General features: G+C 43.6%; 1 protein-coding gene across 5 annotated transcripts in view; it reads left to right on the top strand.

The window, feature by feature from the left end:
* Positions 1–12,044, top strand: part of FTO (FTO alpha-ketoglutarate dependent dioxygenase) — a 528,974-nt gene that overhangs the window by 296,251 nt on the left and 220,679 nt on the right. For 2 of the 5 annotated variants that reach the window (XM_088671932.1, XM_088671933.1), the window contains one exon: positions 9,722–10,043. The exons of 1 other annotated variant lie outside the window; for it this stretch is intronic. In XM_088671932.1, coding sequence (XP_088528058.1) covers positions 9,722–10,028 — 307 coding nt within the window. In that variant the 3' untranslated portion in view covers positions 10,029–10,043. Of the gene's footprint in view, positions 1–9,721; positions 10,059–12,044 lie in introns of those variants that run through there. 2 more of the 5 variants (XM_088671936.1, XM_088671934.1) reach the window with 2 other exon arrangements.

Genomic DNA, 12,044 nt, shown 5'->3' with positions numbered 1-12,044 from the left:
CCGTTTATGTAGTGCACATCTGCAGTATTTAAGGAAACCCATCTGACAAACCCTAATTTGATACTTTTCAAAGTCCCTCCAGGGCTCACTATCTGTATTTGAAATACCCGCTAAGCATGTATGTATGTGTGTGTGTTTTGTGAAGCCGCATTTTAAGCCTTTGACACCCGATGAACGAAAGGGATACAAGCACGCCATTATGAGGCTCTCGTTCTCTTTATTTTTTCACTTTCATCACATGGGGAGTGAAGAGAGACACAGAAAACATGAGCCCTGCGTTTTGGAATTTTAAAGAGGTGCTCCAAGGTTACCCGGAGAGGGGGACGGTGTCAGAATCACTTCTGATGAGAATTCCAGACCCTGAAAAACCTTAAACAGCCCGAGTTCCTTAGTTCTCTGGAGCTGGTGAGGTTTGCCTGTGTATTTCAAAATCAGTTCTCATCCCGATCTTCAAGAAGTCTGTTGAAATACGCAATGTGAAAAAATTGTGAAGAGTCTCATTTGCAAATGAGTTACGGTTATTGATATTTAATCTCTCTTCCCACCCCCTCGCTTCTTTTGCTCTTTATAAATTTGAAAGGAGTTGGAAGCTGCAGAGAGGAAGCCGGGTATGCCAAAGTTTTGTTGAAGTCAATGGAAAATACCACATACATACAGGCTCACTTAGCCAATCAGGGATCCTATATTAATGGCAGAGGGATGGGCATCCTCTCCCTTTGCATGAGTTATGAGATAGTGAGTGACAAAATTTGAACAATCGTAATCCGGATTTGGATGTGTAGGCAGGGTCATAGCTCAGTAGCGCATGCTTCAGCTGCAGAAGTTTCCAAATTCAATCCTGAGCATCTCCAGGTAGGGTTGCAAAAGTCCTCTGTGTTTGAAAACCTGGAGAGCTGCCGGCAATCAGTATAGACATTACTGAGCTAGATGGACTGACTCGGTGTAAGGCAGCTTTTTAGGTTCCTAACACAGAAGTCTATATCGACTTATGTCTTAGTGGCTTCAATGGTATTTTGATATACCTAATGTTACCTGCATTGTACCTAGTATGTGATGCAGGAGTTCCAGATTATTGCATCACACCAATTATCTTGATGCCTCCTTCTTCCAGTAAGCAGCAGCAACCCTCCTGCTGGGAAGCTGGTGTAGTGGCTCCAGCCCCCCTAGCAACCAGCTTCTGCATTCAGGGCTTTAGATGTAATCACCAGTACTGTACTTTGAATTACACCCTATAAGCAAAGGGTGTATTCCTATTCAGGATAGGATTGTATTCCTATTCAGAGTAACACTACTGGGTTGTACCCATTGCTAGACCTGCTCAGATTAGACTCATTGAAAATAGTAGACATGGCTTACTTGGATTCACTAACTTCACTCAGTCTAGTTTGAGTAGAACTTGGCTGGAGACAACCCATTGAAATCTATGGACATGAGTTCCCTGGGAAGAAGGACTGACTGTTAAACCACTCTGGAAATTGTTGCTCTGTGAGGGAAATAGGAGCCTCCTAACTACTCTCAGAAGCCTTAACAAACTATAGGTCCCAGGATGCTTCAGTCCCTGACTGTTTAAGGTGGTATGTTGATGCTTTAAATGGATACTGCAGATGGGGCCCAACTCAGTAGGATCCAAACCCAAATGACTACAGGGGCAAAAAGTGGGGAGAAGATATAACTTGACAAAAGACCTAAGGTGGTGAGACCTTCAAGGTGTTTCCACCATAGACACAATGGGGTTGCTTGATGCTCCCAGAACAAGACTCATTTCCTCTGGACCAATCACCTTTCAAGTTTTCACAGGGTGAGGCTCTAAGGCTAACATGCTATAAGCCAGGCATCCCCAAACTGCGGCCCTCCAGATGTTTTGGCCTACAACTCCCATGATCCCTAGCTAACAGGACCAGTGGTCAGGGATGATGGGAATTGTAGTCCAAAACATCTGGCAGGCTGAAGTTTGGGGATGCCTGCTATAAGCCATTGAAAGACATGCAGAGACTCAATGGAGCAGCAGACTGAATGCACCAGTAAGGCCTCCCACCCTTTGAAGTGGAGCCCTTCTCTTCAGAAATGCACTGGGGACAGAGGAAAAGCAATGAAATATTCAAAATCCACCCCTCTCCATATCAAAAAATGAATATTTTATAGTTGGAGTTATTTACAATTTGTGTCCCCAAATAGCCTTTAATTGCTTCTCTCTCTCTCTCCCCCCCATCCACCCCCGGTCAATTTCTCTCTTGACTTTAATTGAGTTTTCTTTCCCTGTCTGTCAAAACTTCAATGCCTGCCTTGCAGGTTTGCTTTCAGGTGTGTTTGGGGGTGCTTCCCTCTTCTGCAGCTGTGAAACGTGGACGGGAATGATTAAGACAGCACTTGGCTACTGTTTGCTTGTCTTTCTAACCCCATCCTTTTTCTAATATCCCAAAGGCAATGAGTTGATATGACTACTTTCAGGTTCAAGTGATATGCAGCCATTTCCAGCATATGTAAATATCAGGAAGGAATGAATTTTTGGCATGCTTAGATTCTATCTCCACCGTCAGTGGAGGCAGTATGTCTCTGAATACCAGTTGCTGGGAATCACAGGTGGGGAGAGTGCTGTTGCACTCAGGTCCTGCTTGTGGGCTTCCCAGAGGCATCTGGTTGGCCACTGTGGAACAAGATGCTGGACTAGATGGGCTATCGGGCTGATGCAGTAGACTCTTCTTATGTCCTTATGGTTGAACTTGAATAGGGCAAGGTCAACTGTCTGTGATCAGCAGTGCATAGGCTTTGGGGAGTGTGTTGATCCACTTAAATTTGCACTTTGCAAAACAATACACGACCAAAACACAGCCATTCTTTCAAAGTCTCTGAATTCTGTAGTACAGTTCTCCATCCAAGTAATGTGTACAAAAATGCATACACTGGGGGGCGGGGAGGGAGGCAGGACTGCATACATTGGTGAAAGTAATGTGCAAAATGCATTATATTGGGGGGAAATGCTTTGTAAAAATGTGTCTATTAGGAGACATTTGCACTAAAATGCTGATGAATTTTAAAAATAACAACAAATCATACAGGCATAGATGGGCATGACTCAGTACAAGATAGTTTTGCATGCCTGCCATGGGGAAGGACCAAAGCTCAGTCCTGGAGCATCTGCTTTGCATGCAGAAGGTCCAAGATTCAATCCCCACTGGTATCTCCAGGTAGGGCAGGGAGAGAACCCTGCCTGAAATCCAGAAGAGCCGCTGCCCCTTAGTGTAGACAGTAGCAAGCTAGATGGACCAATGGATGTAACTCAGTACAAGGCAGCTTCTTATCTTCCAATGCATATATAATCTACTGTTCTCTTGCACCTTGGGGTGTCCACCAGAAGACCACAGAAGGATGACAGTGAAGCAGAGCACTTACCTCCTTAGCTAGAGCAAAGTCAATGAATAACTGATGGTGTAAAAGATAGCAGATAAAGTGTTCTTGATCCAATTGATTTACAAGTAATCAATATTGTCCATCAGGCAGCAGACAAAACCAATATGTCTTGAATTTTTTTTGGTATTATTGTATACCACATCAAAATGACTTAGCAATCGTTTACTGAAACACTGACCTAAGGCAAAAAGAAAGATGTGTGTGTGTGTGTGTGTGTGTGTGTGCAGATGCATGTGCGTATGCTAGTTTGTGTGTTAGGGGAAGGAGGAACTGTCTTTTTAATGCACACACACACACACACACACACACACACACAGAGAGAGAGAGAGAGAGAGAGAGAGAGAGAGAGAGCATTTCATGAAAATTCATGTTACAGACAAGTAATACTTGTCTATGCTTTTTCCGATTAAAATTGCAAGCAAACGAATCAGCTCTCCATGCCAATTTTCTGTTTTATATGCAAGGAATTATAATAGCTTGCATTTTTACTATGAGATCCCCTTTATCAAATTGGAAATGGTTTATGATAATGTGAATATAGAGCAATGCAAACTTGTGCACCGTGTAACTAGCCAGTTATTAAGGAAGAGTGGTTTTCTTTCTCTTTGGGGGTTGGGGTGTTGGGGAGGGCTAGAATACTTTGTTTTGGACAGAAGAGTAAGATCTCTCAAGTGGAACTGCTTTCACCTTTGTGCTAGATGGATGTAATTTAAACTAACCCCTGATGTTCTTGCGCTATTTATTTAAAAGTGTGTTTATCCCACAATGACGCCCACTGAGATGAAACATCAAATCTAGAGACTGTGCTCTCTTTGGCAAGAATTATATATGGATTGATATTCCAGAGGGCTGATGGCAGGTCACCTTTTTTGGCATTGATTGCTGATTGTCCTATTACAGACTGCCAATCACAACTACATTAATGATGTAGCAGGACCTAAGAATTCCCCCCCCCATTGCACTTTATCTATTTATTTCCATCAATGAGAAAAAAATGTTACATAGCATATGAGATGAAAAAAAGTTTGAGGCCGCTATGGAAGAAATCGAGTTAGACCCAATCCTTCTCCTATGCAGACTGTTAATTGGGCCCAGTCTTCTTGTAAACGTAGCTCTTCAAATTTGCAGAGTGGGTGGGGCTGCCAAAGAGATCCATCATAATGGGAAACCCACATGTAGGAAGCAGAGGGAAGAAAAAATGAGGGACAGAATTGCTGTGCCCCACCCAGCTTTCCAAACAAGAATGATCAACATTCTTGGAATTAGTGTTTGGTATCTAGGGCTGGATTTAGGTTTCTCATTCCCCCCCCCTCAATCTAAATTTCAGTTCTTCACATTTTCATGTCAGTTTGCATTTATTTTATTTTATTTAAAAGCATTTTAGTGCAAGTTTTATCATGTTTGCATGGAATTTTGACCTATTCCAGGCATCCCCAAACTGCGGCCCTCCAGATGTTTTGGCCTACAACTCCCATGATCCCTAGCTAACAGGACCAGTGGTCAGGGATGATGGGAATTGTAGTCCAAAACATCTGGCAGGCTGAAGTTTGGGGATGCCTGACCTATTCCCTTTAAAGAGCTACAATTCCCAGTGTGGTTTAGCAAATAAATCCCTCTTCCCAGGGATCCCTGAGAATTGTAGCTCTCAGCAAGCACCTTTAACTAAGTACTACTCTCACGGTTCTTGGGTGGAAGCCATGATTGGTTGGTGGAAGCCAGGGTTGGAGTGGTATCCTGGTGCTTTCAATCTATGGCAGGCATCCCCAAACTGTGGCCCTCTAGATGTTTTGGCCTACAACTCCCATGATCCCTAGCTAACAGGACCAGTGGGCAGGGATGATGGGAATTGTAGTCCAAAACATCTGGAGGGCAGAAGTTTGGAGATGCCTGATCGATGGCGTGGGTGTGGAAGTTTCATCCATCGACACACTTGTACTAGATGCCTTACACTATTTGTGCATCTAGTTCAGCATTTCCTACTTGAACCAGCAGCATACCTCTGGCAGAGGTTCGGTCCATGTTTGCCACTTGTGATGCTTTGCCGGGGATTTCGAGGGCTGAACCTGGGACCTTCTGCATGCAGAGCATATACCAGTGAGCTGAGGTTAGGTAAAGGTAAAGGGACCCCTGACAATTAGGTCCAGTTGTGATCGACTCGGGGGTTGCGGCGCTCATCTCATGTTATTGGCCGAGGGAGCCGGCGTATAGCTTCCAGGTCATGTGGCCAGCATGACAAAGCCGCTTCTGGCGAACCAGAGCAGCACACAGAAACACCGTTTACCTTCCCGCTTGGAGCGGTATCTATTTATCTACTTGCACTTTGACGTGCTTTCAAATGCTAGGTTGGAAGGAGCTGGGACCGAGCAACGGGAGCTCACCCCGTCGCGGGGATTCGAACCGCTGACCTTCTGATAGGCAAGCCCTAGGCTCTGTAGTTTAACCCGCAGCGCCACCCATGTATATACCGGTGAGCTTATACCGGTGAGTTGAGCATATACCAGTGAGCTTAGGTTACAAATGCCAAAATCAATCCTTCAAGGTGTTTGTGCATACACAGGAGGTCAAAGAAGACTCGCGTTGTCCCTGAAGTACCATCCAAGGTTTGCAATGGTGGAATTGATGTGCCCCAGCAACTGCTTAAAAACAACAACCCCCCACCTCTTTACAGGAAGTTGACGCCATTAGTGGAAACCAACAATGTTTTCGTGAGGCCCTGGTGAGGGCTCCGAGTAAAATTCCGGGAGCATTAAGGATGAGATCCCTTAGATCCCGACATCTCAGGGATGTCCAGTCAGTTTTGTTTGTTTGTTTCTGAGGTGGGAGGTGGCAATGGAAATTTTAATGACTTCCCTGAGGGGCTGACTCCGAAGGAGCACCTCCCAAAGCTTCTCTCTTTGCTTATTTATGGCAGCTCCCAGTTATCAGAGCACTGGCTGTCCAATTAGCTTAACGACTAGAGGCTCCTCAGCCGGTGTTACATTATGCTGTCTCAGAGCTATGTAATCCCTTCTTAATGATATGGTACATTCCAAGCCCACTATATTAATTTCAAAGGGATATGTCAGTATGTGTGTTGCAAGGAGCCGGCATTTGCTCCACAGGCTCTGAGTCATTTAACGGGCAACATTTCTAATGCAAAATGTGCAGGGAAAGAAGTGCTTGTTTCTTCTCCTTACTGCTTGTGTGAGACTCTGCAACAAAGGGAAGGGCCATAGCTCAGTGGCAGAGCACCCGCTTTACTTGCTGAAGGTCCCAGGTTCAATCCCAAGCATTGCCAAGCAGGGCTGGGAATGTCCCCATTTTGAAACCCTGGAGGGTTACTGCCAGCCAGTGTGGACAATACTGAGCTAGATGGATCAACGGTCTGAAGTGGTATTTAAGGCAGCTTCCTATGTTCCTAAAACTCTTGATGGCTGAAGATTCCCCATACATTTTGGGGTGTTTTTTGTGTTTTTTAGGTGTCCAGCTTGGGGGTAAAAAATACATGATTTCAAAAGGCAGGGAAACATTAAACACGTCTGATTTTTGTATTTAAATAGAAGCCATGGGAATTCCTGATCAATATTATTATTAAAATATATTTATTTATACCCCATCTTTTCCCCTGACAGGGCTCAAGGTGGGTTATAAATAAGGTCCAACTTACTGCAGAAGTTGTGGCAGCAGGAAGGGGACGTCCAACATTGGATTTTCTCTCAGAGAGGCCAGTTTTCCCCCTTCTCTCTCTCATTTTCTCTCAGCTCAGCAAAGGAGATGCATCCTATGCCCCCCCCCAGGACACCGTCCCAGGGATCATAGGATTGCAGCCTAAATGTATTTTATTTTGGAATCTAAACTTCTGCTCCTGGAGGGAATAGTGATAAATAATGGATAAATATTTAGATGCAATAAGCTGAAAAAAAAGTTTGACTTACTGTTAAGCCAATTTAAGTCTGTGCTGTTGTAGATGTGCTCCACATTTCAAGAGCAGTTTCCCATCCCCCCCCTCTCTCTCTGTGTGTAAATAAAAATAAAAGTCCAAGACCTTCTCAGTAGTAACTGGTTTCATGTTTTGTTGGATCTTGGCTAGGATCTTTTGATTGATTGACATCATTACTGGTCTTTGGAGGAGGAGAACCCAGTAATTTATAGCAGTACATTTTCCTTTTGATCTCTCCTCTTCCCCCACCCCATTCAGAATTAATTTACCTAAATATGCATGAGGGAAAGGAGGAAAGATTTAATTGGAGCTATATTGAAGGAAGAGATTAAAACACAATGAAGACTACATAAATTTGATGTCGGGGCTTCCAAGTCTGTCCCCCCCCCCGCCCCACATTCAAAGTTTCATTCCTACACATCTTTCTTTAATCTTGGGATCTCACCTTAGCTATAAGCATCAGCCCAGGTGAGTTGTGGGGAAAGATAATTCAGTCCATCTATAGACACCTGATATTTCTTTCATCTCTGTTATCCAATAGTCAGGGGGGAAAGAACTGTTTCATTTCAGAATTGACTCTACTATTAGACCAGTAACCTTCAACTTTTCCAAACTTACAAAGGAACAGGTGACTGCCTTATACTGGTCCATCTAGCCTAGCATTCCTTACACAGATAGACAGAAGCTTTCCAACGTTTCAGATCAGAGATTGTACCTGGGGCCTTCTGCATGCAAAGCCTGCCCTACATCACTGAGCTGTGGTGGGAACAACATTGAAAAGATAGGCAGCTGTCATACCATCAGATCATCTAGCTGAGTAATGTCTACACACCCACTGGAAGTGGGTTTCCAGGGTTTCAGAAGGATCTTTTCCTAGCCCTACCTGGAGATGCAGAGAATTGAACCTGTGGTTGTTTGTTTGTTTTTCTTGCGACATGGATGCTCTCCCACTGAGCTATGGTCCTAACCTGTAACTTCTCACCTACAACAAGGTTAAGATTTTTAATGCTCATTCTAGCTGTCTATTTATCAACCATTTGTACTTATACCCTCCCCTTTGCCAAACAGTCCCAAGCTGAATTACAGAAAGATCACAGTTACAATTTACATTAATGCGCCTCAGTTTTGTAGAGGTGATAAAGGTGGGGTGTTTCTGGGCTTTTGTTGGGGGCCAAGATTTAATTTACAAAGGGCTTAAATTTGCTGTTATTCAAATTATGTTTGTTTTAAGTTATTATATTCTTCAGCCTTATGAATTTTAAGGGGATTCTTTAAATTAATTGCATATTTCTTAATGTGATGTTTCCATTCACTTATTGTTTGACGACTTAAATTTTGTTGAACTTTGTATCTTAGTGAATAATGTAATATTCTTCGTGTTGTGAACCGCCCTGAGCATAGTATACTATGGAAGGGGCACCTACAAATAAATGCTGGTTCTGGTTCTAGTTTCCTTTAGGGAACTGTACAAAATTCAGAGAAAGGCAAATTCTGAAGGATAGGGGCATTTCGGTTCACACATTATGTCAGGAAGTGTGAAATTCTGCATTAAAATGTGAAGTGAAATGAATTTCTCCCCCTATCCCTAAGTGTAATGCTGTGCATGTTTACTCAAAAGAAAGGTCCATAGTGCTCAATGGGACATGTTGCCTAAGATTTGTTTTTTTGGGAATGCAGTCTTAATATATTGTTTTATTTTCCAAGGGAGGATTGGCATTTCGGTTGTCACCTCTAGCACCAAAGCACTTGGATCATTTCTGGTTCATTCATAAATTAAGGGGCTCAGTATCCCACATAGATCTTGTGCAAGTTTCATCAGGAGCCTGAAGATGGCATGGGGCAGATTTTGAAATCTACATAATCTCCTATATAGTTATCTAGACTTGTGGTCTTGAGTACATTGTAAGCAAAAACAGCAGCAGCATGCAATCAGACTATTCCCCAAAGTTCAATAATTTTTTCACCTTTTTTATGCTTCTCTTTTAAATGACCCAATCCCTTTTTTATACTTCTTGAATTTTTACAGCCAACAATTTCATACGTGGACAAAGTACTAAACAAGTATCATTACCCTCTTTATCCACGACGCTCTGTGGAAGTATAAATTCAACATTAACATGATGCGAAAGAGGAGCTGAACTGAATTTTAATAAGAGTCCCCTGTGACTTCGCTGTTGAGTAACCAGACAGAATAAAAAATGAACAGACATTGAAGGATGTTGCAAACCTTTATGAAAAATAATATACAGATTACTTGTTTGTTTAGGTGACTAAATTTAGACTGTGTTGTTTTGTGGGTTGTTTTTTTAAAGAAAAAAGAGTGCATTAGAAAACAAATCACGTTAGGGAAAGCATTGCTGGTTCACCTTTTCTTTTCTCTCCCCCCCCCTTTAGAACGAAAGGCAGATATGTGAAAGAAAGTGAAAGCTGCTTCTCTCCTACCTCTGCAAGGCAGAAGCAGTGGTGTGGAGGACAGAAATCCAACAGGTTGTGCGAGAAGAAGAAATTGCATCTTGTTTGTACAAGATGTCACAAAAAATCTCCCTGTTCCAACACTGAGCAAACTCATGTACAGAAACAGTTGTATGTGAAGACTCAACAGAATGCAGTGAAAAGTATAATGTCGTGGCAAACATTGATTGTAACCCTGTGTCTCTCTTCCCCCTTCTACTTTGGGAGGGGAGCTGCACTTCAGTGCTAGATCAACTGCCTTTGCATGCAGACTGCCCTAAGTTCAGTCCCCAACAGTTCCAGGTCCAGCTGGGATAGACCCCTGGCTGAAACGATAAAGAGCTGCTTCTGGTCAGTGAAAACAATATTGAACTAGGTGGGCCCACAATGTGTTTTGTAAGGCAGTTTCCTATTGGCCAGGTACATTTTTAGCATGAAGAAGCTTCCATCCTTGGTATCTTCAAGTGGATCTATGAAAGCCCCAGCCTAAAACCCTGAGGGGCCATTGTTTTCAGTGTCCTGAGCTAAATGAACCAAGGGTCTGAGACAGCACAATGTGTGTGCCTATGATCTGGTCCTTGCTTGCTCATGGGATGCCATCCGATTGGGAACACAGGTTTTTGGCCCATGACGATTGACAAAGCCATTGTGATGGAGTGATTAGAATGCTGGAGGCAACCTATGGAGGCCTGAGTTCGAATCGCCACACGATCATGGGAGGTGACCTTGAGCTTATCTTCCTCTTGGGGTTATTGTGATGCTAGCATGAAAGACTGGAGCAACCACATAAACTGCTTTAAAAAGATGCAGCATCCCTAATGCAAAAATAGAAACATGATTTTGGGAATGTCCAGTTTGGGGAGTCAGTATTAACAGGAATAAACAACACCCTTTGCACCAATGCAATGCAATTGTTGAATCAATGGCATGTTTCAGAACACACCTGCAAAAATACATCAGTCTGGAGCAGGCATCCCCAAACTGCAGCCCTCCAGATGTTTTGGCCTACAACTTCCATGATCCCTAGCTAACAGGACCAGTGGTCGGGGAAGATGGGAATCGTAGTCCAAAACATCTGGAGGGCCGAAGTTTGGGGGTGCCTGGCCTGGAGGGATTGACTGTTAAACAAGTCTTGGAATTGGAGCTCTGTGAGGGGTAGAATAGTGCTGTAAATATATACTTCAGGTGAGGTCTTAAGTCCAAGTGTGGGACCCAAGTGTGATTAGCTGGGTCTGGGTCTGGATCCAGCCCAGGAGTGGCCTGCACTACTACACAGCGGTAGCTCTCCAATCTTGAGATGGAAGCGTGTGGTAATGATAGCTATCCCAAGATGCAGTCGTTGTGCAACATCCAGTTCTTTCTGGGGCATGCAAATGCCCATAATGTGACTCCTGGTACATTTTTGGCACAGGCCCACTGCCAGCCCACTAGAATGTGCCACTCCTCTAGGAATGGAGGCAGAGTGGAAACACTGGTGTTCTTCCTATCTGACTCTAATAACTTACAAGCTGCATGCTGCGACCTAACAGCCAACACACCTGGCCTATCTAAGTTTCCATCTCTTTTCCCCAATGGGGATGGATTGTCAGTTACATATAAACATGATTTATGCAGCAGGTAATCTATTTCTGCAGATATTGATCAACGCATCACAGGTGTGTGTGTGTGTTGCATGCATGCTGCATGCCCAGAGACAATTGCAAAGAGCATTTATTATATATTTAAAAGGAAGAGTCACCAAAAGGCTCCCTCATTACAGTTCTATTAAACAGATGCCTGAAACTCTGGTGAACATGCCTAACGCATGTAACATTTCCATTTCCAGCTTGAGTTCTGCTGCTTGTTGAAAACAGACACATACGTAGCTTTAATGTGAGGTATATCCTGCTGAGAACCTTTTGGAGCTGGTAGATGGAATTCCTCCCCCCCCCCAAAGCAATTGGCGTATGTGTCTATGCATGAGGGTGGCTTTTGGCAAGAAGACTGCAGTACACAGGGTCGTGGACATTAACCCTTCTCACACTGACTGTGACTGCCCTGGAAATGCCCCCCCCCCTCCATGCTGCAAGTAGGCTTCCTCAAATAGGAAGCTATTTTCAAGCCACACTTGAGGGAGGAGGCAAAGCTGCAGGCTGGATAGGGAGCCCCATTGACCACATCCAACTCATGACCCAATGGTATCCCCACTCCTTTAATTTTTTGATAACTCCGTTATCTTGAATCCCCCATCGTTTTTTCCTGTAAATAGAGCATATATAGAATGTTG

This window comes from Zootoca vivipara, chromosome 6 (genome assembly GCF_965207765.1).
Source record: "Zootoca vivipara chromosome 6, rZooViv2.hap1.1, whole genome shotgun sequence".
In the NCBI taxonomy this organism is placed as follows: domain Eukaryota; kingdom Metazoa; phylum Chordata; class Lepidosauria; order Squamata; family Lacertidae; genus Zootoca; species Zootoca vivipara.
This window is presented reverse-complemented; position numbering and strand designations above follow the sequence as displayed.